This window comes from Uranotaenia lowii, chromosome 3 (assembly GCF_029784155.1).
Source record: "Uranotaenia lowii strain MFRU-FL chromosome 3, ASM2978415v1, whole genome shotgun sequence".
Lineage (NCBI taxonomy): Eukaryota > Metazoa > Arthropoda > Insecta > Diptera > Culicidae > Uranotaenia > Uranotaenia lowii.
This window is the reverse complement of record NC_073693.1, coordinates 245,060,098-245,085,015: the sequence shown is the minus strand read 5'-3', so window position 1 is coordinate 245,085,015 and position 24,918 is coordinate 245,060,098. Positions and strand designations below refer to the sequence as shown.

General features: G+C 39.6%; 4 protein-coding genes across 4 annotated transcripts in view; 2 read left to right on the top strand and 2 right to left on the bottom strand.

The window, feature by feature from the left end:
- Positions 1-24,918, top strand: part of LOC129755884 (axin) — a 357,557-nt gene that overhangs the window by 156,725 nt on the left and 175,914 nt on the right. The window lies entirely within an intron of this gene.
- Positions 12,909-14,946, bottom strand: LOC129755891 (suppressor of fused homolog). Its single transcript, XM_055752587.1, has 2 exons — positions 14,564-14,946; positions 12,909-14,445 (listed from the first exon to the last, which is right to left on the bottom strand). Exons 1-2 carry the CDS (start codon positions 14,704-14,706, stop codon positions 13,233-13,235), a joined length of 1,356 nt encoding a protein of 451 aa, XP_055608562.1. The 5' UTR covers positions 14,707-14,946; the 3' UTR covers positions 12,909-13,232.
- On the top strand, positions 16,014-17,787 carry LOC129755887 (ATP synthase subunit beta, mitochondrial-like). The gene is made up of 2 exons (XM_055752584.1): positions 16,014-17,059; positions 17,153-17,787. Exons 1-2 carry the CDS (start codon positions 16,066-16,068, stop codon positions 17,683-17,685), a joined length of 1,527 nt encoding a protein of 508 aa, XP_055608559.1. The 5' UTR covers positions 16,014-16,065; the 3' UTR covers positions 17,686-17,787.
- LOC129755880 (uncharacterized) lies at positions 18,731-24,186 on the bottom strand. The gene is made up of 5 exons (XM_055752572.1): positions 24,038-24,186; positions 23,621-23,950; positions 20,811-23,504; positions 20,520-20,735; positions 18,731-20,449 (listed from the first exon to the last, which is right to left on the bottom strand). The coding sequence occupies exons 2-5, from the start codon at positions 23,936-23,938 to the stop codon at positions 18,830-18,832; spliced, it is 4,848 nt and encodes a 1,615-aa protein (XP_055608547.1). The 5' UTR covers positions 23,939-23,950; positions 24,038-24,186; the 3' UTR covers positions 18,731-18,829.

Sequence of the window (24,918 nt, the reverse complement as noted above, 5' to 3'; positions counted from 1 at the left end):
GAAGTTATTAAACTCGCGAGCATTTTCACTTTGCTCGCGATTGCTGCGGATGCCCTAAGCGAGGGGTGTCAAATAGACACTTAAGGTCTGATTCATGATGCCTCTAGATATGGTGATCTCATATGCCAAATCGCCATTCCGCCATATTGAAAAAAGTTTTGACAGCTGGCTGTAGTGTTTACGAAAAAAGGGGTCCAGGGATGCCAGGTGTTGGAGATAAAAAATCAGATGGCAAAAAAGTGTGTGTATGTGCACAAGCCAATCGTAAACGAATGATCAAAAGATTTAAAACCGTACTGGGGTTTAGTTTATTTTATTATGTTTAAATTGAGTTTTCCGAGAAAAGCAATGATATGACGATATGAGTATATTCAATGAATTAATTTGTATTCTAAACACTTTTTTTTAATGAAATTACAATACCGTTCGGTCTATCCCTATGTTCCGAAAAAGAAAAACTTTTCATTGACCGTTATGATAGAAAGGATCTTAAAGGGGGGAACAAACAACCAAAACCCTAAACCGGATGTTGCTTGTTCCTTATTCTTGTTACCTTATCCAAAGAGCTATTTTGTTTCCCTCCAATCGAAAAGTGTTGGATGAAAATAAAAGTAAATCGGTTCTGCTAAAGGAATGCTATAAATTCTGCTATTGATAATTTTCATGATTAAATGATAAACGATTTTATGATTCGAAAGTTTATTTTCAAATAACTGTTGCATCATGTAAATACTGCTTAAGCCTTTTTTAATATCAACATATTCAGTTAATGTACCTTCACCACCACCCACGAGCAGCGCTGAGCTGGAGCTTTGCTGCACTTGAGGATGACTAGCAATTGGACAGCATCACCTGCAGAATCCTTCAGGGGCTCAATCCATTCCGGACAATCAACAGTCGGCAGTGGATCGAACTGATTCCCCAACCCACTCATCGGACTTATCGTCATGCTGCTCAGGCGCCTAACGTTGCGCCTATTTTACTATTTCAGCTCATCGGTTTCCTCATTCAAAAGTGCCAAAAACTTCATCTGGTTTTCCCAAATGCTACCCATCAGATCCGATCAGATCAGATGATGTTCCTGCAGGAGGGCCAGCCGCTTCTCGGACGATGGAATGTAACGCCTCGCCATGTTACCATCCGATTCGATGACTTTCTGCTGCTTCTAGATAGCTCTTGAAAGAAAAAAGTGTCGAATAAGCATAAATTTGTCATAAGTAATGCAAAATTAATGTTACTCACCGCTACCGACAAAGCTGGCACCGTCGTTTATAGGTCCAACTTCTTCCAGCTTTGCTTACCAGCCCGGAGCTCAGCCGGAAGATTTTGTTTCGATTCTATGAATTATTTTTTGCAAAAATCAAGGCGAAATCTTTGTCTAAGCAATATCTTGATGATTGGCAAAACTTCGTGTTTTACAAAAAATAAGAGCACCTGGCATCCCAGCCAGCCAGCAGCCAGCCGAACAGCCAGCTGTCAAATTTCGGCTCCTCCTCCGCATCCAACCCTCGTCTACTTTTTGCCAAAGAGAGACCACCATATCTAGAGGCATCATGGTCTGATTAGGAAGTTTTTTGTCTGGTCTTTCAGGATGTGTCCATAAAAAAAGTACAGTAGTTTCTCGATTTTATCACTATTTAATTTTATCAATACTCGCCAAATTCACGCTCAATTTTATCACGGTTATTAATTGTTTCGTTTTTATCACGATTTTAAAGAAATCATTCAGAAACCATTACCAGGTCCTTAATTTTCATTCAAAAGCATAGAGCGTCTTTGTTTATGATATTTTCTATGGTTTATGTTATAGTATATAGGTATCCAATAATATGAAAATGCCATTGAACTGCTTATTTTATCTGTATAGTGCTTAAAATCGTCATTTGGATTTAAAAAACGCTTGCAATAATCGACACAAGTATTTTAACGTCACGCTGATGATTTACATTTTTAAGAAGTCATGAATACTAATAAATACAAAACAACACACAAATTGTTGAGACCTTAGTCAGCGGAAAAATTTCTCAACAAATTGTGCATTTCACTAAAATATTGGCATTTCCGTGTGATTTGTTTGCATACCGGCTCATTTACATTTAAGTACAGCGGTACACGGACGGAATTTGACGGAACATTGTTTTGTTTTGTGCCGGTGTATTTTGTTTTAAAAATCGAATCGATTTGAATGTTCTTTGAAAGAAAACTTTTTTTCTTTAATTTTAATCGTGTGAAACCCGGAACTACCCGTTGCTGGCGGAAGAGTTTAAATTGGTGTAAGTTGGCGCAACTACGATTAGCGCTTCCTTCGATATCACTTAACAGCCGCAAGGACAATTGGTAAGGTTGAACAATTTCTTTGTGCTGTCTTTCTCTTTATTTAGCGTTTGAACATATTTTTACAGAACCTACGTGAGAAAAATGCCAGTGAATAAAATCAGTTCAAAAGGTGTTAAAATTCTTCAACGGAGAAAAAGTAGGGACAGTGAACTTTCCGAAAGGAGGATAGGTACACTGTTCCTCTCTGGCTGTTCCTTCAATCATCAAGTGAGGCGCCATTATTAGAGCATCTAAGATTATCCATTCTCGGTAAGGTAAGAATTGTTATACTCTCGTTTCATTTATCATATAATTTTTTTTTATTTTGCTATTCAATAGATGCAGTGTCAACACAGCAAAAGTTGCCGTTTAAGAAATTGCTACCAGCAGTAGGATCTATTATTTCCGGGGAAAATTTTGGCATTCCTGGTACTTCTATTCATTTGGTGCCCCTCTGATTGAAAGCCTTTGACCGGCTAGAAAAAATGGTAAGACTCATTTTAGGTTATGGTCCAATTATATTAACACTACAACATTGAAAACTATTTCAAGCGTAATTCATCAATTAACCATTTTATTTTATTTTAGGAGCTTCGTGGTTTCTGAGTTAATGGTTTTTAAGTGTACAATTGGCTGACAAATCCGGAAAAACAAGCTAAAGAATCGGAATTCAATACTGCATTGAGCGAACCTGTCATGGCAATGCTTCTTGCCAATGTTTGCGCCTTCGGAAATCCGTTTTGTTGCACCCGCTGTTCCACCCCTTTCCGGAAGCACAACTTTTCGATTGCACCTGGTGAACTTTCCTCGTAACCAAAGAAATCATCCCGCTGTGTTCGCATGGTAGAGTAAAAACCAATATCAACATTCAACATGGCAGCGAATATATAAGATTTTTGGTAAGAATTCAGCATTGATTTATCAAATGAGTGATAGTTATGCGTGACGTTTCTGGGGTTTAAAAATATGCAATTAAAAATAAATTAAAAATGCCGTTTAATTGGTTTTTTTATTTGTATAAAAAATTACAATCACATTTCAAAAGAAATAAAAAAAATATAATTCTGAAAATTCAATGAATTTTTAAATTCTATGCACTTGATTATTACATGACTTTGATTATTACTTGCCTTTGATAATTACATGCCTTCGATTATTACATTTACTCAATTATACAGCTTTTTGAGCTTTGTAATATTCAACTCCCACTGAAAATTCCGTCATATATGATGCTTCTTTTTATTTACATCATATGTGATGTAATCTTACAGATTTTTTTGGTAGTGTGTAGTGTTGTTACTTGGGTTGGTTAGTTGCTTTGAAAAATTTAACTTTTTTGGTTAGGCGAATCATATAAAAATGTGGGTGAATTTAAGCGTTTTTGAAAAGAGATAAGTGTCTCTGATCTCTGTCTTTGTTGAACTTGTTTATTTTTAAGGGTGGCGTGAGTAATCCTTATTGGATAGCCTTTAGAATTGTCTGAATGGATAATTTTGGAAAAATAAAATGAAATTCTGCTAGCCTTGTCTGAAAATATGACTAAGATTTCTGTTTTTCTACATATAAAGACAAAAGATTATCTGCCAATAAAGCAAATTTCGAGAAACACACTGAAAAAGTCAAAGTTGAGCAAATTTCAAAATATTCTTCTTCTTTTTAGTTCATCAAAGGTGTTAAGATTAAAATATTGAAATTTGAAATAAGCAGAAACAAATTTTTTGATGCTATTTTTTTTTAACTTTTTTTTCAAAATCGAAATAAGAGATAACGACTGTTAAATTTCCATCAAAACAAAATAATTCACTTTGTATATCCATTTGATGTAGACTATCAAATGGATATACAACATGGTTTTATTTCAAGAAAAAGCCTAAAAATTTGCTTTAGAGAAGAATAATTCGAACTGAAAACGATCCTTTTTGTTTAGTAATAGTATTTTGTTTAGTAAAAATATTATAAATTATTGATTAAAGCCATTAAAAATACTTTTTTCTACTTCAATTTTTAGTTTCGCCAAATTCACGGTTTCGCCACACAGAAAAAAATAATGACTATTACGTGTCATTGAATATGCTCGCCTTTAAAATAATTCGACCTGTAATTTAAAAAACATTTAGTTTTAAATCGGAAATCATTTAAAATTACAGCAAATGCCCTGTAACAAAAGGAGCAAGACAGTTGCCGTAGTTTTACTGGTCGAAAAAAATTACTTGCTGTTGAAATACGCGTCGTCCAATAATTTTAAATTGCAAACTAAAAAAATGAAGTCTGCCTGGCATCCCAGTATTCGTCGAAAGGAGAAACGTCAAAAATATCTCGCGCGGACAGTTTCTTTGTTTTGATTTGGTTCTCTGTTGTTTTTACTTTGCATTCTCTGTTGTTTTTTTCTTTGGCCCAACTTGCGTACTATCTGTTGTTTTGTGCCGGAACAACTCCAGCACTTGCTCCGTACCGTGTTTTTTCCTGCCGACCAGACCAGAAGAGATGCAGCAAACCGAGAAGTTCCGGTAGGCCAAAACAAATTTGGCAGATCTCGATCGTAGTGATTCGTGGCGGTGCAGTCGTTTAACGCAAGCGACTGAGAGACTTTTGTGCATCCTGGAACTACTTGAACATCATCCAGTAAGTGTTATTCATCGGTATTGATCAGTATTACACATTAAAACATGATGTTTGTTACGTTAGCGACTGAGTGATTTCAATAAATTTGATTTTTATAAATGCTTTTCCTTTTTTGTTCATACTTCAGACCGGATTTCGAAGCGGCTGAATGCAGTAATAACTCAGTTCATCTGTTCCTCCGCCTCAAGAAAAACAATTAGTGGATTTCGATAGGGAGGAATATTACCATTTCAAAACGCGGCGAAAGGGTGAGCTTTTTATTTTATTTTATTCCCTTAAAATAACTTCCTAATTCTGTTTAATTTGTCCTTCCCGTTACAAGCAGGAGTATGAGGGATGCGTCTCCTGTATCGCTGATGTAGAGAACATTGAAGCCCGCAAGTTGAGGAAAGTATGCCACTGTGGATTGCCGAAGGTCACGAGTCTGCAAAGTTCGTTCAAATACGCAATCTGCCGTTTCCGATTGTATGTGGCGGATGTTAAACGATTTACACTGCAGCTCCATGCATCGCGCTGGGATCCGGAGTTGCCTACGAAGGGATTTTAAACACATCAACATGAGCAACGAAAGTACTACGCATGAATCTGTAGTGCTATTTTTTCCCCTGTCGATCCATCTTCTTAGTGGCGGTATCACCATTTTAGAAAGGAACCAATACTGTATCTCCTTTTTGTTAACCACCTGGATCAATTTTAGCTGATGGAATAGGCTCAAAAGTTTTGCTGATGGTAAAGTATAACGATTTATTTAAGAAAAATAGAATTGTCCAATACCATCATTGCACACTTAGATAATTATTGGATTGCCGATTGATATGAATACTTTTTAGGCAATACAAATTTAGTTGTTGATCTATTTTTTGATTTCCTTTTGGTTGCTAATTGTTTCCCCCAATAAAGATACTGTTAATAAATTTGCTGTTAATAATATTGTACTTTTATTGTGTTTTAGTTTAAATTAAAATCACTTGCCATTCACTCAAACATTTTTACCGATAAATCAAAAAGTGAAAGAGAGGCACGGTTCGAAATTCTATGCCTGTAATTTTCAACCAGCCTGTAAAAATATTGACTAATGTCATAATAAATGTCATGTAAATTTTTTTTAACCTGTAAAATTACGGTAAATGTCCTGCTCCTTTTTGTTACAGGATATTTGCCGTAATTCTACAGCTTTTATTTTTTTCTGTGCATATTCACGGTGAAATTTTTTTTGACCGTGATAAAATCGAAAAACTACTGTAATGATGCAAAATTAAAGATTCAAGAATTTATTAAGGGTCACATGGATTTTCTATTATTTGGATGCACCCGAATAGAGTTACAAGTCGTTAAACTTCAAATTGTATCATATTGACAGTCGAAATTTTTTTTTGTTTGTACATAGCAGCCATTCTCCAATTTCTCGGACATCCCACATTCGTCAGGTCACGCTCCACTTGGTTTAACTTGGTCCCTGCTCGTCTCGTTCCTACCGGATTCGTAGCAAACACCTGTTTTGCAGGACAGTCGTCCGGTATTCTCGCAACATATCCTGCCCAGCGTATCCGGCCAGCCTTCACCAACTTCTGGATACTCGTGAGCTCGTGGTTCATCCTTCGCTTCCACACTCCGTTCTCCTGCACGCCACCAAAGATGGTTCTTAACACTCGTCGCTCGAATAATCAGAGTGTTCGCAGGTCCTCTTCGAGCAATATCCATGTCTCGTGCCCGTAGAAAACAACCGGTTTAATGAGCGTGTACAGGTTACACATAGTGCGAGGGCTGAGTCTTCTCGACCGCAGTTGCTTGTGGAGTCCATAGTAAGCACGAGACTTCCGCTGATCATTCGAGACCATTTTTAAGGAACTGATGTGTTGAAGACCCATAATTAGTGTGGTTTTAGCAACTCTGACAGGTGACCAAAGAGCGATCGTGATTGCCGCCATCGTCTGCAGCATATATTCCTATTTGACGGCGAACAAATCCTGTATTTCTGCGGATAGATTTTTGCCGTCTTATAAAGGGTGATACGGTCAAAATTTGGTCAAGGGAAAACGCGTGTAAATCGGTAAAATCGTTTATTTAAAAAATCAAATTAAATTTTTTTTTTCAAATTAAATTAGTATGAAATTCAGGAAAAATATTCAGTTAGACTTCCGCTTTTCCAAATCCGAATTGCCGGGCCTTACGCTTAACCCCTGCCATCAGATTTTGTACAGCCACCTTGTCCACCTTCTTCGCCGCAGAGAGCCAATTTGCCTTGAACTGCTGCTCGTCCTTAGCAGTTTTTTTTTTGGTCTTCTTTAGGTTCCGCTTGACAATAGCCCAGTATTTCTCAATTGGGCGGAGCTCTGGCGTGTTGGGATTTCTTGGTTGACAGTCCCGGAAGCTATGAAAATGCTGCTTTTCAAGCCACAGGTACAGATGGCTTGCCAAACAAGATATTTTTTCGCGAATTTTGACAGTTTCATGTGCTTGAAAATATCTGCTACCTTTCCCCTTCCTTTTGCCGTATAAAACACCTGTCCCGAAAGCTGCTTGTAGTCGGCTTTGACGTAGGTTTCGTCGTCCATTACCACGCAGTCAAACTTCGTGAGCATCGTCGTGTACAGCCTCCGGGATCGCGCTTTGGCCGTCGTATTTTGTTTATCATCGCGATTTGGAGTCACCACCTTCTAGTAAATCGATAGTCCGGCTCGTTTTTTGGCTCGATGCACGGTTGTAAACGATACACCCAGCTTATTTGCGGCATCTCGGAGAGAGAGGGTAGGGTTTCGCTTGAAACTACCGGCAACTCTCTTTGTCGTCTCAGCGGCTTCCGGTTTTCGATTTCCCGAACCAGACTTCCTGGCTGTCGACAAACGTTCCCCAAATACTTTAATTACATTTGTAACGGTTGATTTGGCAACTTTTAGCGATTTTGCCAGCTTTGCGTGCGAGTAGCTCGGATTTTCGCAATGCGCGAGCAAAATTTTGATACGCTGCTCTTCTTCCTTGGACGGCATTTTGACAACTGAAGAGTGAATTCCAAAATCAAAATAGGAGCAACATTCTACACACACACCTTGTAACGATGCGTAAACTGGGGTTTCAATAAACATAATATAGGTGATACGAAATCGAGTGTGTAAACGACGGACGGGAGGAAGAACGATGCGAAGGAAAGGCATTCTTGATTACGACGCGGAACAGACGACTGCTATAATGGCGACGAGGCTGAAAATTGGTGAGCGAATTTGTTAAATAACATTGCGGTCTTGATTTTTTATAGGGGAAGGCGATGGAGGTGAGATGCGACACTTAGGAAGGTGTCCAAATTGGAAAACAAAAGTCACCCAGTATTCGAATTCGAATAATCGAAAATGGCGTCGTGTGAAGAAGTTCTTGCGTAGTAAGAATTTTCATGGGGTAACAATTTAACAAAATGTACCAAAAAAGAAAAAAAAAGATTGTGGAAGTTCTCGTTAAGTGATGAAAATGGCATCGGCTGTCGTATCCGGGAATTTCTAAACACAGATCAGTGCGAAACGAGTGTGGTTTTACAAGCTGGAATGAGGCCGGAACATAAGCGGAAATTAATTTACGTCGCAGTGCGATTTCCATGGAACGAGTGGCGCTGAAGTTTCTGATGGTGAAGTGGGAGTTGTTTGAATTGGTTGCTAATGTTTTTTTGTTACAACTATGATTTTAGCTCTCGCGCTTCACACTTGAAGTGCCCTTACTTAACGATATTTAAGAGATTGCTTGATGCTACGGAATGAAATGAGTCGGATTTAGCATGTGATGATTCGTTTTTGAAGAGATGTTTAATGATCATATTGAGATGCTTCGTGCTCTGTTATGCTTCGTGCTCTGTTATGCTTCGTGCTCTGTTATGCTTCGTGCTACAACTATGTTGCCGCTACAGTTTTGCTTCGTACTCATTTAGACTTCGTACCAAAGTTATGCTTCGTGCTAAACCTATGCTTCGTGCTACAGCTATGTTTCGGTTACAGCTTTGCTTCGTGCTCAGCTAGGCTTCGTACCATTGTTATGCTTCGTGCTACAGCTTTGCTTCGTGCTCAGCTAGGCTTCGTGCCACTGTTATGCTTCGTGCTACAGCTTTGCTTCGTGCTCAGCTAGGCTTCGTGCCACTGTTATGCTTCGTGCTACAGCTTTGCTTCGTGCTCAGCTAGGCTTCGTGCCACTGTTATGCTTCGTGCTTTGCTAGGCTTCGTGCCACTGTTATGCTTCGTGCTACAGCTTTGCTTCGTGCTCAGCTAGGCTTCGTGCCACAGTTATGCTCGTGTTATAGCTATGCTTCCTGCAATTGATTATGCTTCATGTGGGGCAGAAGAAAACATTGCTTGGAATTTAAATACTTTTTGAATTTTAGAATAATTTCAAGTAGACCCGGTGTGTAGAGTTCTGCTGAAAGATTGATGCTTCGTGCTAAAGTTTGATGCTTCGTGCTAAGGATTGATGCTTCGTGCTAAGGATGTATGCTTCGTGCTTCAGATCTTACTTCGTGCTAAAGATTGAGCTCCGTGCTAAGGAAGGATGCTTCGTGCTCACATATGTACTTTTCTGCTAGAGATGTTATGCTTCGTGATGACGATGAACGAAAAAGTATTGGGATCGATACGCCCTGTGAAAAAGATTATCTGTGTTGGATCAGTTGGATCCTATGCTTCGTGCTATTGATGTCGTGCTTGTGCTAAAGATTGTTATGCGTGTTGGCTGTTTCGGAGGAGATATGTTTTAAGGTAGATGATAAGCCTTGTGCTAGATATGTGATATGTCGTGCTAAAGATGGTACGCTTCGTCGTGGCGATGATAAGATCCGTGCCCGAGAAGAAGATCTTTTGCAAGGGTTAAGATACCTGGCGATAAAGATGCAATAATATTCTGTGCCACAGGTGACGTACTTCGTGCTGGTATTTCATAAAGATGTTATGTGCATCGGGTTTGAAATGATGTACTACGCGCTTAAGACGCTCTGGTCCGTGTTCATTGAAAGCTGAAGTTGGAGATGATATGCAATGGAATTCGTACTCTGTGTGCGATAGTACTGGTTCATTCCTTATGCTTCATTGTTCTATGCTTACAGATGTTGGATGATGCATCTGTGTTGCTGGTTTTGGAAGTCGCATGAGTTAGCCTTCGTGAAAGATGTATGTTTGAGAAATGGTTTGCTTCGGGCTAAATATATTTAACATTTTTTTGTCTTTAAGTAGCCTTACGGCGAGATAGAGTTGCATTTTCATCCGGAAGGTATCGTATTACACAAATGCATGGAACGTGCTGTTTAGTGATACTTGATTTGTATAAGACACAATCTTGAGTTATGCCAGAGATTACGTACTGTTAGTAAATGTTAGAAAAGAAAGACACGACTTCGTAAGCTCTTTTTATTACAAAAAAAAAGTTTAGCCAAGAAATAACAGACGTTAACCTGAGACATACAGGTTCTTTGAAGAAATTATCATGAAAATCATGAAAAAAAAATGTTGAAAACAAATGAAATAGATTGGGCTCTTGAAGAGAAAAGTTGGTGGGTGACGTTGGTTTCAAATATGGAGAGTTTTGGAAGAAGGTAGAGGTAAATGGTTAAAGGCTTGAGAGTTTAACTAAACTAATTGAAAAGGTACGTGCTCAAGCGCTTAAACAGCGTGAAAAAGGTTTAAGAATCCTGATTCAGCATTTCCCCCCTACGAATGGACTTGTGCTAGAACTTAAAAGATTGACGTGCTTCATTCAAGTTCTATCAGCAGACGCACGGGTGCTTCTGAGTCTTATTATCCGGCAAAAATGAATAGGAACAATAGGATAAAAAAATATGTAGCGGACATCGATGATTTTGAAATGAATTCAAAGCAGAGAAGCTACAATATCCAACATCTATCGAGTATCAATTCAGCAAGAACATATATATGAATGGATTATTTTTTATGACGACTTAATATTTGGGGAAAAGCTAAGAATAGGTTTGGTCTTTGGATGATAATTTGGATACGAAATGTAATCTTAAATGCTATTTGATTTATATAAGAACTAGGCATAGCATCAAATGGGGTTCGTGATCTGATTTTTAATCTGGGCTATTCGATTCGAGTCGGAACTCTCAGTACGAAAACATGATGTTTTTAGCCCTCAAATCGCTGGCGAGGCTCGTCAATAGTATGAGAAATCTCACTCGCCACGATCCGCAGACAGGTTGCTGCACAACGACATAGAGGTTACTTGATGGAAGAGACTCATTTTTGAGATTCTATTCAATATTCTTTGAGATTTTTTTGTTGGTACATGAACAGCATCGTAGGAACATGTATGTGCAGGATGGGTGGACCTAATCCTTCGCCCAATGGGTTTGACGTCGTTTGAACAGGAACCGTTGCCTCATTCTGATCATCATATATGCATCTAAAGAATTGAGCTGTTTTGATATCATTGTTTGATTGGACCAACTAACTAGATCCATGCGATTGGGTTGGAAAAAAAAGTTCAAACCCTGAGCAAGCAAACTAGGTGTAAATAACCTACTGATATTTGGATAAGGAAGGGTTAGCAAAGAAACTGTTTTATACTAAATTTTGTAATGAGAGAGATGTTTCATAATGACGCCACAGAACTTTCGAAGAAACAATTAAAAACATCAGACTGATGAAACTTTTCAAATACGTGGTGAAAATTTTCGCAGTAGAGGCTGAGATGTCCTTCAGAGATGTGATGAGCGGAAGTATTGACGAACACTCGTTCTGGGAAATTGATATGGATATAAGTATCTCTCATATTGATTTGACAGTTTTTGTTATTAGATTCAGTTTGATCATAAAGAGTTCTGCTGAAATTTTGAAGTGCATCAGTCAGAAATCTGGCAGAAAAACTGGAAAAGGGTCTAAAGGGATTGTTGATTTCGTGATCATGGTAGAAAAGTTGAAAGACGCGACCTAATTTTAAATAGACTTATAAAGTAAAGAGTGATAACATGGAGATCTACAGGGATTCACTTACCAAGAGTAAACGTTCCGATTTTACACTCGTATTTCCTTATTAAAAGAAAGTAAAACGAAATGAAAACGGAGGTAGACGTCGAGAGGAAGCTACAAATTTTCGTTCAAGATTCTTAAGATTTGTGAGATCCCAGATATCTTTTGGCTCATGGCTCATGGCTATCGAGTTCCGAAGATGACTGATCAGTTTTACAACAGGGCGCTCGGTTAGAACTTTGTGAAATAAATGGTATATATATCTTAATCACCGGATTGAAAATCACTAAGTGGTCGGTACGTGGCATTTAAAACAAAAATCCATTGTAGTGAGGGGATAGCGTCAGAAATTCAACATGAAGTGGAGAAAGGATATGTGGTTATTTGTTGGGACAAATGGTATCCATGTAGAGCACAAATGAGGTACAGGACTTTGACATTTAATATATATAAGAAGGGAAATATCGAACAAATTTGAACTTTACTGTATGGATTCATCTTCATTGTGTTTATTTACAGTCATTCGTCTAACAATATGATACCGTTTGAAATTGACATTGTTTTGATTGTATTGTGGTTGATAAACGGAATGTTCATTCCATACAACCGGTTCATAAGTAGAAAGAATGAGTTGGAATTTAAAAAAAGGAGGGATGTAACGATGCGTAAACTGGGGTTTCAATAAACATAATATAGGTGATACGAAATCGAGTGTGTAAACGACGGACGGGAGGAAGAACGATGCGAAGGAAAGGCATTCTTGATTACGACGCGGAACAGACGACTGCTATACACCTTCAAAATGAGGGGTGTTCAGGTTTTTTAAATGCAAAATTGAAAGAAATACGTCAAGTTGATATTGACCAAATTTTGACCGTATCACCCTTTAATCTTGTGTCTGTTTTTATTCTGGATTTCAGTTTGATGGTATTTTTGGATTGATGGTCCTAATATTCGGCGATACCCAAGAAGACCCATATCACATAGAAAAGAACTTTCTTTCTTAATTAAACTCACCACTTAAAATACAATATAATATTATTTTATAAAAAATGTCATTCGTACAAACGGATTTTTTTAAAATAAAAAAAAATTGAAAAGGTTAATGGGTGCTGGATGTTTTCAGGTCGAATATATGTAAATACATGAAAAAATAGTCTTGTTTGCTTCAAATTACATTTGTTAGAAAAATGAGATTCTATTTACCTAATACCTAATTTATTAATTTCTAACTATAAAAAAGGCACTCAAATTTTTGATTACTTATTAAAAGTTATTTGTCTAAAATACTTTCGTTGGAAGCCAAGTAAATGAATGTTTAAAATGCTTACTTTGGTAGCATTCTCATGCTAGAATAGGACCCTGTTGATTCAACAACTCTGGAGCAGGATTATCAATGATGAATTTTAAATTATGCTCCGACCATTCGTAAGTTAGAGGAATTTTAAGATTATCAGCACTTTTGTGGAGTCCGGAAAAGGCATCCAGCATTTTCGGCATCAGCGAATTCGGAATCAGAATCTGCACCCAGTTGCCAAGCACACCGTATGGCGCTTCTTTATTAACAATTGTACCGGTTACTGATTCTGCCACGAATGTGACCGCCATGTTTTGTGCCTTGAACGTAAAATGTCGCCCATGACGGATGCGATCTTTGATTGCTAGCACTAGGAATTTGGCCGCATAGGGCGCCAGCGTTAGTTCGATTCCATCCAAGGGTAACACTCTTGAAGGAACTTGCGAATGGTGGAAGGGATTAATCATGTCTGAAGAGTTAGAATGCTCCAGGCCCTCGTTAAATTCTTTCTTAATTTCAATATTACAAGAAGAAATGCTTTTTGTGATTTCATCTTCAGGATCGATTTCCTTTTTAACAGTCACATTTTTAGAAAGTTCTTTAAAGGTGAAGTCTGCACCGACCCCTGCCAAATCGGACCCTTCCTTTTCTAAATCAAGCTCCAACTGCTTCAACGTTTCGGGAAATAGTTCGAAGACACTTTTTGCGCGGGCCATGTTTGTTATCAACCATTGACCTCCTGTTAAAGGTTCTTTCTGGAGGATGTTAAGGACACCCTTACCATTCCACCGAGAAGCCTGTTCTAGTTCTTCATTGCTAACCCCAACAATTTGCAAGAAATCGACCCAACCGAACGGAGTCTCCGTGCGAGACATTTGAGGATCCTCGGCAATAAGCATGTGCTGGATAGAAGATGTCTTACCATCAAGAGAACGACGCCATGGAATGTTGTCTCCGGTGTAGAGTCTGTTTCCTGACTGGAACACATATTTGGCCAATGCTTGCAGTAAATTTGCGGGCCATGTTGGTGGTCGCTCGTCGGCATCGCCCGATGTTTTCAGCAATCGAAACGTCAGTTCGAATCCCATTCCCGATCGTGGTTCAGGACCACCAACCGTATCGGGTAGATGTACCCTTCCGTCACCGTGTAGATCCGACAATCCGAAGCTGATGTAATGCCAATGAGGCGGAACGTTCTGCTCTGGATTGCCAGGATTGTGATACATGCTTATGTAGTCTAAAGGGTCCTGTCCTCCAAGCCTGGAATCAAGCAGGAGAGTCAGTTTTAATTAGGAATGTTTTTTTTATTCGACAATTGAAGAGGGATCAGAGTAATAAGAAATGTTAAGGTATGAAGGATCTTTAGAAAAATACATACCAATATTTGAGTACAGTCGTCACTTGCAGTGGATTGGTCTGATCCGGGTATATTTTCAAACATTGCTCGATAAGCTTCTGCAAACCTCTGGGAACCATCCGTCGTTTCAGCGGACTGTCTTTGTCGTTATTCATTGAGGTCATTCTTGATTGTTATGAGAAACTTAACTGAACCCAAAATTAACGCAATATATGCGGTAAATGGAAACCAAAACAATTCAACCCAAACAAAAATGGAGTAGGTATCCGCGGGGTATCGGTATGTAAACAGGGTTAAGGCTGCTGGAGCAGACCAAAGAAGGAAGAGTAAAAAAGGAAAGAGTAAAGAAATTTTCTTCTTTGTGGCGTTCCTCTTGCTAGCAACGTCTGAAATAGGAACATCGGAAAATGAGAAACAAATCATGGGCGTGCGTACATTCTTTTTGAATTCAAATAGGGGAAGAAAAGCTCCGCACCATTATTCAATAGAGCACCTGAATCCGTGGTCCATTTTCGGGTCGTGATCTTTAATCAGAACTTAACAAATTGTACACAATTATAGTTTCCAATAAAACCAGGTTTTTCAAATAATTTATTTTTGGATTGGGAAACAAAAATATAGCTAGTTTCATCGTTTGGTAAATTAAGTTAAAAAAATTTAACTGTAGTTTTTGCCTGTTTTGGTTAGAGAAGTTGTTTCTTGTTGAAATAATGTTTTAATCTATATGAAAAATAAATTATTCTAAACTCTTTTATGTAAGAATTTAAAGTCCTGATAAGGACTGGTTGTTATTGTGATGTCATGGTAGCCTTTCGCCTTACCACCCTTTTTGGCTGCTTTTACCGGTGACAGCTTGGGTTGACTTACAAGCTTTTTTGATGGAGGTAATGGCCACCAAGAAACGATTCGTTGAGTTCTTACAACGTCTTGTCTTGATAGACGCCAGCAATATTTCGTTGTCCAAGAAATGAGTAGAAAATCCATTTTCACTTCTCTCAGCAGGGGAGCATCATCTTCATCCCCGACAGCAACTTAGCCTACAGTCTCTTTACCACGTACCTAAAGAAACTATAGTAAACATATATAGTACTATAGGCTCGTTACACGTACCATGCCGATCTTACATAAAAAATTAAGTTTCATGGAATGATTGGTGATATATATGACCTACCTATGCATAAGCAAAATTTTAAGTAGAACCTGGAACTTATGGACCATATCCGATACATGAATATGGATTTCAACCTTCAATATTTAAAATCTGTTCAAAAATCAAGACAAAATATATTTCTGGGCAATATCTGGACGAAGGATCAAAAGTCTGCGTTTTACAGAAAATCAGGGGACTGTGTCTTATTTTTCAAAATGCTCTGATTTTTTCGATTTTTTATCCCCGTCACCTGGCATCCCTGGTTATGCATCAAATTTCATCCCGTGCAGCAAAACCTTTCAACAGGGTCGCACAGTGTGTTATGTAATGCGAATAGAAGAAAAAATTTCAACACCGTAACACAGTCGCCGAAATGTTGTCTTCGTTGAGAAATGTGCTTAAAATTAATCCCCGGTTCCAGGCCGACTTTGCCGGCCAATTCGTCCGGAGCTATGCTGCTAAAACCGCGACCAAGGCAGCTGCTGGAGCCGGAGGCCGGGTGGTAGCCGTTATCGGTGCCGTCGTGGATGTGCAGTTCGATGAGAACCTACCACCGATCCTGAATGCATTGGAAGTTCAAGACCGGTCCCAGCGATTGGTGTTGGAAGTTGCTCAGCATTTGGGTGAGAACACCGTGCGTACCATTGCTATGGACGGTACTGAGGGGTTGGTTCGTGGACAACGTGTTTCAGATACGGGATCACCAATCCGTATTCCGGTGGGAGCCGAAACTCTGGGTCGTATCATCAATGTGATTGGAGAACCGATCGATGAGAGGGGTCCTATTCAGACTAACTTATCGGCGCCAATCCATGCTGAAGCTCCCGAGTTCATAGAGATGAGCGTTGAACAGGAGATCCTGGTAACCGGAATTAAGGTGGTCGATTTATTGGCCCCTTACGCTAAGGGTGGCAAGATTGGGCTGTTCGGTGGCGCTGGTGTTGGTAAAACTGTACTGATTATGGAGCTTATCAATAACGTTGCCAAAGCCCATGGTGGCTATTCCGTGTTTGCTGGGGTTGGAGAGCGAACACGTGAAGGAAACGATCTGTACAATGAGATGATTGAAGGCGGAGTTATTTCGTTGAAGGATAAGACCTCCAAAGTCGCCTTGGTCTATGGACAGATGAACGAACCACCAGGCGCCCGTGCTCGTGTGGCGTTGACAGGATTGACCGTTGCCGAATATTTCCGTGACCAGGAAGGACAAGATGTGCTATTGTTCATTGATAACATTTTCCGATTCACTCAAGCTGGTTCTGAAGTATCAGCTCTACTGGGCCGTATTCCGTCTGCTGTAGGTTATCAGCCTACGCTGGCCACCGACATGGGTAGCATGCAGGAGCGAATCACCACAACAACGAAGGGTAAGTGTTGAGACCACACAAAACTAAATGTCAATCATGCTCCGTGTACCAATGTAATATTGAACTCTTCCAAATTTTGTATTATTTCTTCAGGTTCCATCACATCGGTGCAAGCTATCTATGTACCTGCGGACGATTTGACTGATCCGGCACCAGCCACCACTTTCGCTCACTTGGACGCCACCACTGTGCTGTCTCGGGCTATTGCCGAACTAGGCATTTACCCCGCCGTCGATCCTCTGGATTCCACTTCCCGTATCATGGACCCGAACATCATCGGTGCCGAGCACTACAACATTGCGCGTGGAGTTCAGAAGATTCTACAGGACTACAAATCGTTACAGGACATCATCGCTATCCTGGGTATGGACGAACTGTCCGAGGAAGACAAACTGACAGTAGCTCGGGCCCGGAAAATTCAGCGCTTCCTATCTCAGCCCTTCCAGGTGGCTGAAGTATTCACCGGCCATGCCGGCAAGCTAGTTCCTTTGGAGGAAACCATAAAGGGTTTCACCAAGATCCTGCAGGGTGAGCTGGACCATTTACCGGAGGTTGCTTTCTATATGGTTGGCCCGATTGAGGAGGTGGTTGAAAAGGCCGAACGCCTGGCAAAGGAGGCAGCTTAAGTATTTGGCTAGAAGATGAACGTGCGGGTTTTTGCATTAATTAATATAATCATCTGTAACGAAGTATAGGTAAGCTTAAAGACGAATACAATTGAAACTTAACCATAAATATCTTAACGTTTTCTCTTTCAATGATTTTTTGAATAACCGATCCTTTGAATTTAATTGAAAATATGAAAATTACCAATTTCCCGCATTTTTCTCGCTTTATGTCTGTTATGCTTCCCTCGCAGAGATTTCACTGCGACACAGCTCGTTTACAACTCTCAGCGTTCAAAGTTAGAGATTGTCTACGCCTTGACATGAACCTGGGGCAAGAAAAGATCGCTTGTTGTGCCGATTCCTCCGTATCTACGCTCTTCATAGTCCCTATTTTGCTCATTCAGGTCTAAAAACCACGGCATTAGCCAGTGCATCCATCTTGCGTTGTTCAATGCGTCTTGTTACTCCTGTCACCTGAGCATTGATGCAGCACGTTGAGCTCCTTGCACTCCTCTTACAAATCTTGCTTCGTAACACTCCTTATTCTGGTTGTTTCTGGTTGTTGGCCATTTCTTTGAAGTATTTTAGCTCCTGTTCCGTAGATGTCGTGTGTCTTTCAAAACAGTTATCTCCATGTGGTCTGTTGGGTCTGTCACGGGTAATATAGGTTTTAAAGTGGGGTATCTGAAGCTTCTTCCACCCAGATGCCAACCCTTTCCACAGGCACCGTTGTTTTCTGCCTCATCGATTGTTTCACCGATGATCATTAACACCAAATCGCTCGCATATTAGATATTAGATCAAATTATCTAACAGACTTTCTGTCCAAATGAGGTTGACGAAAGATGTCAAAAGAATTTTAGTGTGTTAAATAGAATCTATTCCAAAAAGTAATGTTTTCAAATCTTTGAATAAATGTTACAAACGCCTCTCAAATTTTAAATACGTTATTTCATCTCATTACTCTAGAGAAAGTGGTTCATTATTTGAAATTCTTCAATTAGGTTCTAAAAATTAAGATATTATAACGTATTCATTTTTTTTTTATTTTCAAAAACTTGCTAGTTAAAAAATATTTAAAGTAATTTTTTCCGAAACGCACTATAGAAAAAAATAATAAAACTACTCAAAACAGAAATACCTTGTGGAAATGTACCAGTATTCAACTATGTTCCTTACGTCCTCGTACCTTTTTCCTTACGGTTGTCCCAACGGGTGGACTTGTGCTGCACACCACCTTGGCCGCTTTGGGCGGCCTTCCTCTGGCACGTTTCACTACTTCCGGAGAACCTTTACTGTTGGTGTTGTTGTTCGGTTCTTTTTGATGCCTGCTGCTGGCAGGTGTTACGATGACCATCGGTGAACCGGTAGGTGTCGTTATGTCAACTACCGCTAGATCATCGAACTTCAGCCGAGTTTTGGTGATGGCTAGCGTGGGCTGCTTCCGCGCGCTACCGTACGTATTGACGGCCTTTCGGTCCGAGTATTTCTTCAACGACAGCACTCCCGAACTGCTTTCGTTGATGGACAGGTGTTCTGTTATACTGGTGTTTATCACGTCGTCTGAATCGTCCAGTACAATGACACTAGTGTTGTTAGTTGGTTTTAGTTGCTTTGAGTTGGATTCAGTTAGCGACTTAAGCAATACATCACGGAATGAACTGTTGAAAGAGTGATTCTGTACTGGTTCTGGAGATTGTTTTTGTAAACGTTTTAATTTGGGGAACGCAGAGCCCAGCTTTGGCTTTTTGCAGGTACTACGTGTCGTGATTCGGTTGGAATAGCTTTGAACTTTGGGTGTGCTGAAGTTTAGTCCTTTGACAAGTGCATCCTTGAAAGATTCATTCGAAGAACTTGGACTTAAAGGAATACGTTTTTTGCGGGTGGACTTTGGAGCAGCTGCTGGTGTTTCGGTTTCGGTTTTCTTTTTCCTACCACGTTTTTTAGGGGAAAGGTGTTCCTCGGATGAAACTTCTTGTGCGAACAGTTTTTGCTTTTTATCCAACTCTTTTACAGGAGAATCAACAAATATGTTGACCGTCTTTGGCTTTCGTTCCGATTTACACGACAATCCTGACATAGCTGATATCAGTTCTGTATCTTGGTTTGTTGCCTGAGAAAGAGTATTTTTCAGCCGTTTGCGAACTATCAGTTTTTGCAAATCATCAGCTTTGCTAGCGGTACGGGGCATGAGTCGATTGGGTCCCACTTTTGGTGTTTTCAAATTCATCTTATTGAATTCCACAATCGGAGATACGTCCAAACGTTCTTGTTTGCAGAATTCCGCAAAACTAGGGAATTTTGAACCACTAGTTGTCGCTTTTCCTTTATTTTGTACATCTCTCAACGTTGCCATACTTAATTGAATCTCTTTAAGCAGCCCGAAATCGTATGGAACGCTTTTAACGATACTCTCACTTTTAGCTAGCTCTTTTGTCGCTTGCTGGAGCTGATTTTCTCCGGCCAGAAACTGACTGTACTGCATGAAAACTCGCGCCATAAACAACAAAAATTCATCCCTGTAACCACTGAGATTATCGTTATCCAGGGCAGCCCTAAAATAACTCCACTCTTCGGAAATAGCTTCGTACAGTCTTCGACACTGGGCGGAATCGCCCTTCAAGAAAGCAACCCTCGCATAAACCGTAGCCGTGAAAAGGGCCTTGAATTTGTACTGAGGGTACTTACAAAACTGGCAACTACATCCGGGGTGATGCTGTATCAAATAATGGCGACCATCTATTACGTTCTCCGGAAACAGATTCGGCGAAAGGCTTCGTTTCTGTAAAAAAAAGATGGATATTTCACGATTTGATTCTTTTATATTTAAGTTCAGTTTTATATTAACTCACTGTTGGAGAGTGAAGTTGCTTGGCAGCTTTTCGCGTTTGGTCGACCCCAAAGTTGGAGTCTTCATCGTCAGCTAATGGTCCAAAGAAAGGGCCTTCGTAATCATCGGAGAGCACGATCTGCTTGGGATCTGCACTGGCCTTATCATCTTCCGGCTTGTAGTCATCGGAAGCTATTGGTCTGAACATCAACAGCTGGTCAAGGTAAGTGAGGAGCATCTGCAAAGACGACAAAGCAAAGCATAAAGCAAATAAATAAAAATTGAAAAAAACCATCAGGTCATCAAAACTTACTCGACATTTATCTTCCTTTTCGCCGTCTGCACTCAAAACCGCGTACAGCAGCATAATTTGCATCGAGCGCAGCCCCGCGCCGCGTCTTAGAGCAAACCGTAATATCTGTTCCACGTAGGCTTCCATCCGGTCGGCGTCATGATCAACAATCAGATACCGAAGGGTATCGACGGTCATTTCCAGCGTACAGGTGGACACAACGAACGAAGCGTCCGTAGATTGTTTCTGCAGTTCGTTGAAGTGGGTCAGCATCAGCCGGATGAAGTGCCGGGTTGAAAATTGGGGTGCCAGTTGAAGATTGTTGTTTGCGACCAGTCGGAACAGAGTGTGGTAGATTTTACCACGAATAATGGGGGAACAGGCCGGCTTCAGTTGGTTTATGAGATTGGCAAGCGTTTGGAGGTACTTTGTCGCCGTTGCGAGACCAGAGTATGAAGATTCGTATTGGGCCATTGCAAGGTACAGATTGAGGAAGGCGAATTTTCGTGATTCTGGCACTTTGGAGAAATCTTGCTCGTAGGTTTTTATGATATCGGAAGCTTTTTCAGCTAACGTGTGCAATTGAGGTGTCCAAGGTTTTTGGTAGACTGGGTCGTTGATTAGAAGTTTGTACACTTGATGATTCTCGAGGATGTATCCCAAGGAAGTGCACAAATCAAGAGCACGGTCTGGTTTTTGATTGACCAGAAGATAGTTCATTATTTGCATTTCTACGGCTCGTCGCGGATGGTAGCATATTTGATAAAAGCGGCAGGTATTGTCGAGGATTGAAGAAATTTGATTTAGCGAAAATATCAACGAGAAATGTTGAAAATCGTGGTCAGCCATTGTTGTTACCAATTGCCGGTAGTTGATGTAAGTTTGCTCAAGCTGATCAAGCAAAAGCATTTCTTGGTCCATGTTGTTTTCTTTGAGAACGCCATTGATTTGGTTATCCTTAAAAGTATTTTTGTTCAACTGAGCGTTTTTTAGCTTGTTTACTATTGTTTTCGAAGTTGTGCCAAAAGCGTAATAATTCAATATACCTAGAGAACCATGTCGACATATTTGTTCGGCAGGCTTAGTGGCATGTGCTTTCTGTAGTTTAACTTTCAAGTTTTCTAAGATGCTTTCGGACATCTGCGTTATAGAACCATCTTGGAGGAGGTAAAGCGTCATTCCCAGTTTAAGCGGATGCGTATTCAGTTCATTCAACAGGTTGAAATATTGCATGGTTTTAGCTGGCTTGTATCTCGAGATCCAGTTCATTTCGGAAAGTAATACAGCTATTTTCTCTTCTGTGCTTAGCTTATAATCAAAAGGGAAACCAAACTTAACAATATCTTGACGTTCTAATAGTTCAACTATATTCAGTTCTTTCAAGTTTTCTTGATTCCCACTAGTTTGGAAATTGGTTATAGCGAAAGTTATTTCATCCAACTCTTTTGCTTGTTCTTTATCGAATTTCTCATCCCTCACTAAAATAAGTAAGCGTGTAAGTTTGGCATCAATTATTTCCCGGCAAGGTCCAGAATCACGATAGATGTTTTCTACCAAACGGATCAAATGCGACGGTGTCAAGTAATCAAAATTGTACCGATATTTAAAATCGATGACTAACTTTGTCAACTCGAGGAAATCCGGTCCTGGAACGATCGAGATGCATACACGAATCCAGTTCACTACAAACCGCAGACCTGAATCCAATAGACTGCGTTGCTTCTCGCAGTTCAAATCAGCCAGAGTTAATAGCTTGTGTTTCAAAAATCCATTCACCAACGACACCATCTCTGGAGAGATTGTTTTTCCAGATTTATGCATCATCATTGCCATACTGATAACCATACTAGATATGTAATCCACCAAATGGCGACTAGAGCTTGGACATTTTGCGCACAGTGTAGTCACATTGCGTGGACAATGTTTGCTAAACTTTATCAGCAACTTGCATAGGTCTATTACTGGAACTGCCACTGATAATGCCTGCTCCTTGATGTGGCTTAAATGAATCTGAAGTTGTGTTGTCATGAAAACGATTATATCTATCAAAAGTAGCTCCGAACTGGAACTTAGATCTTTCAATTTGTCGACAATCCAGATCAATGCTTCCTTTGCAGTCTTTGAATTTCTTAGAAATTCTAAATATTTCTTCAATATCTTCAGGTAACTGCGTGCGGGTTCAAGTCTCAATTGGATTGCATCTAACATCCCAACAAACTCTAAGTAAGGTTTGCACGCGTCCCCAAAACTAAGGATAGTCTCTAGATATGGAATGCTTCCACGTAACAAATCAGTCATCTCCTTCTCAGAGAAACAGTCTCCATTTTCCGAAAAGATTTGCACAAACTTGTAATAAAACTCGGTAGCTCGTCTTTGATCCATAGCAAATAAACGGTACAGCAATGCCATTGAATTATCGAAGACTTCATTATAAATAGCGATTGCTTTGGCACGTACTATGTCATCTTTAGAACAGGCCCATTTGGACACCAGCATCAATCTGGCAGCAGTTACATATTCTAATCCAATATTGATAGAACGATCCAATTGTACGCCTTCGTCGGATTTAGCTTCGATTTTTGGTTTTCGCCCGTGAAAACAGTAGATTATTTTTAGCACTATAAGGCCGACTCGTTGGTACAGGTCCAGGTGTTCATCCATCTGAGGACAGTGCAGCATAAGCTGAGCGCACCGTACCAAGAGGTGCTGTTTGGTCTAAAAAAATAAGAAATTATAGTGAAATTGTAAAAGATATACAAAATCAAGGGAGTGACATCTATGACCTTGTATGCCTAACTTCGATTAATTGAATTAAATCATTTCAAATGTACCTCTTTCCCCAGAAAATTAACTAACTGGTTATACGTTCGTAACAGGAAGTGACATTTAATGCTATCTTCCGCCTCTCGACATACGTCGACCAGAAAGCGCAAGGCTTCGCAGAGGGCCTCGGCCTGTTGCCAACTGCCATCGATCAGTTCATCGTAACAACGCAACAGTTCCTGGAACAAGTAGACTGCCATTTTCGCCTGGTCCGCTTGTTTGGTAATACCGTCAACGAAAGCCTTCGTTTCCGCCATTGCAGCCGCAGCCGTCGATTCCTTACCGAAACCCTTCCGCAGGGCATCGATTTTGGCCGCTGTCGACATTGTGTAAACGAGCTGCGAAAATAGTAAACAGAAATTTGAATTCTTTCGGTTGAGGTTAGACTTGGGGCAGTTTTAGGCGGTATCCTTATTAATTCAAACCTTTTATCAACCGATTTGTTAGATGTTAGAACATTATAGAAAAACAACTTTTTAAACTATTAGTAACAAATATAACACTGTTAAGCAGGAATTTTACGGTATTTTAACACAAAACTGATTTTGTTTTTTGGAAGCGGCGGTTTTTCGTTTGGTTTCAGTTTCAGTGTGTCCCAATCGTCGAAACAAATTTAAGAGGGGTTCTTCGATGGCAGGTTTTTACATTGCATATTACAATTTTATAAGGGCGAAACTAGCAGTTAGCTCGAAACGATAAAAACGCGTTTGAAATTTCCGAACATCTAATCAAATCTTATTTAAAAAATCCACACTGAAGAGTGAGGAAAATAGAAAAGTACAACAAAATGTAGAAGGTAAAATATATTAAGGTACCCGTCACTTCAAATATGTTACGCTAGAAATCATCGTCGATGATTCGACGATTTTTCGACAAGCTCTTCCCGAATAGGATTGTACCATGAAAAAACAATGAATTCCATGTTCACAAACCATATATTGTATGGTTTACACAATGAATATTATCGTCCAAAATACCGTGAATGCACATTCGAATTCATAGTTTTTGACCATACATTTCATCGTTTTGACGAAAATAACCATGAAAAAGGGGTATTGTTATGCAGCGTGACCATGAAAAAAATGGCGATTTTCCATACATTGAGAAGCCGAAAAATATAAAGTTCATGGTTTTAACAGCTTCCAATTTTTCATAGTAAAACCATGAAAATCCTTGATTTTCATTGTTAAACCGCTGTAATGAAAATATTTGCTCATGGTGGGGTTTTGTATTTATTTCTTGTTTTGTCATCATTTTCAGTTTTAAGGAATTAAAACGGTTGAATTCGTTTAAATTTATTTATTCA

Excerpts from the sequence above, each read along its gene's own strand:
- LOC129755880 (XM_055752572.1), bottom strand. The coding sequence starts at position 23,938 with ATGTCGACAGCGGCCAAAATCGATGCCCTGCGGAAGGGTTTCGGTAAG. Across the intron at positions 20,736-20,810 it reads AAAAGGAAGATAAATGTCGA|ATGCTCCTCACTTACCTTGA; the intron begins GTAAGTTTTGAT and ends TCGTCTTTGCAG. Across the intron at positions 20,450-20,519 it reads AGCAACTTCACTCTCCAACA|AAACGAAGCCTTTCGCCGAA; the intron begins GTGAGTTAATAT and ends TTTTTTTTACAG.
- LOC129755891 (XM_055752587.1), bottom strand. The coding sequence starts at position 14,706 with ATGACCTCAATGAATAACGACAAAGACAGTCCGCTGAAACGACGGATG. Across the intron at positions 14,446-14,563 it reads ACGACTGTACTCAAATATTG|GCTTGGAGGACAGGACCCTT; the intron begins GTATGTATTTTT and ends GCTTGATTCCAG.
- LOC129755887 (XM_055752584.1), top strand. The coding sequence starts at position 16,066 with ATGTTGTCTTCGTTGAGAAATGTGCTTAAAATTAATCCCCGGTTCCAG. Across the intron at positions 17,060-17,152 it reads AATCACCACAACAACGAAGG|GTTCCATCACATCGGTGCAA; the intron begins GTAAGTGTTGAG and ends TTATTTCTTCAG.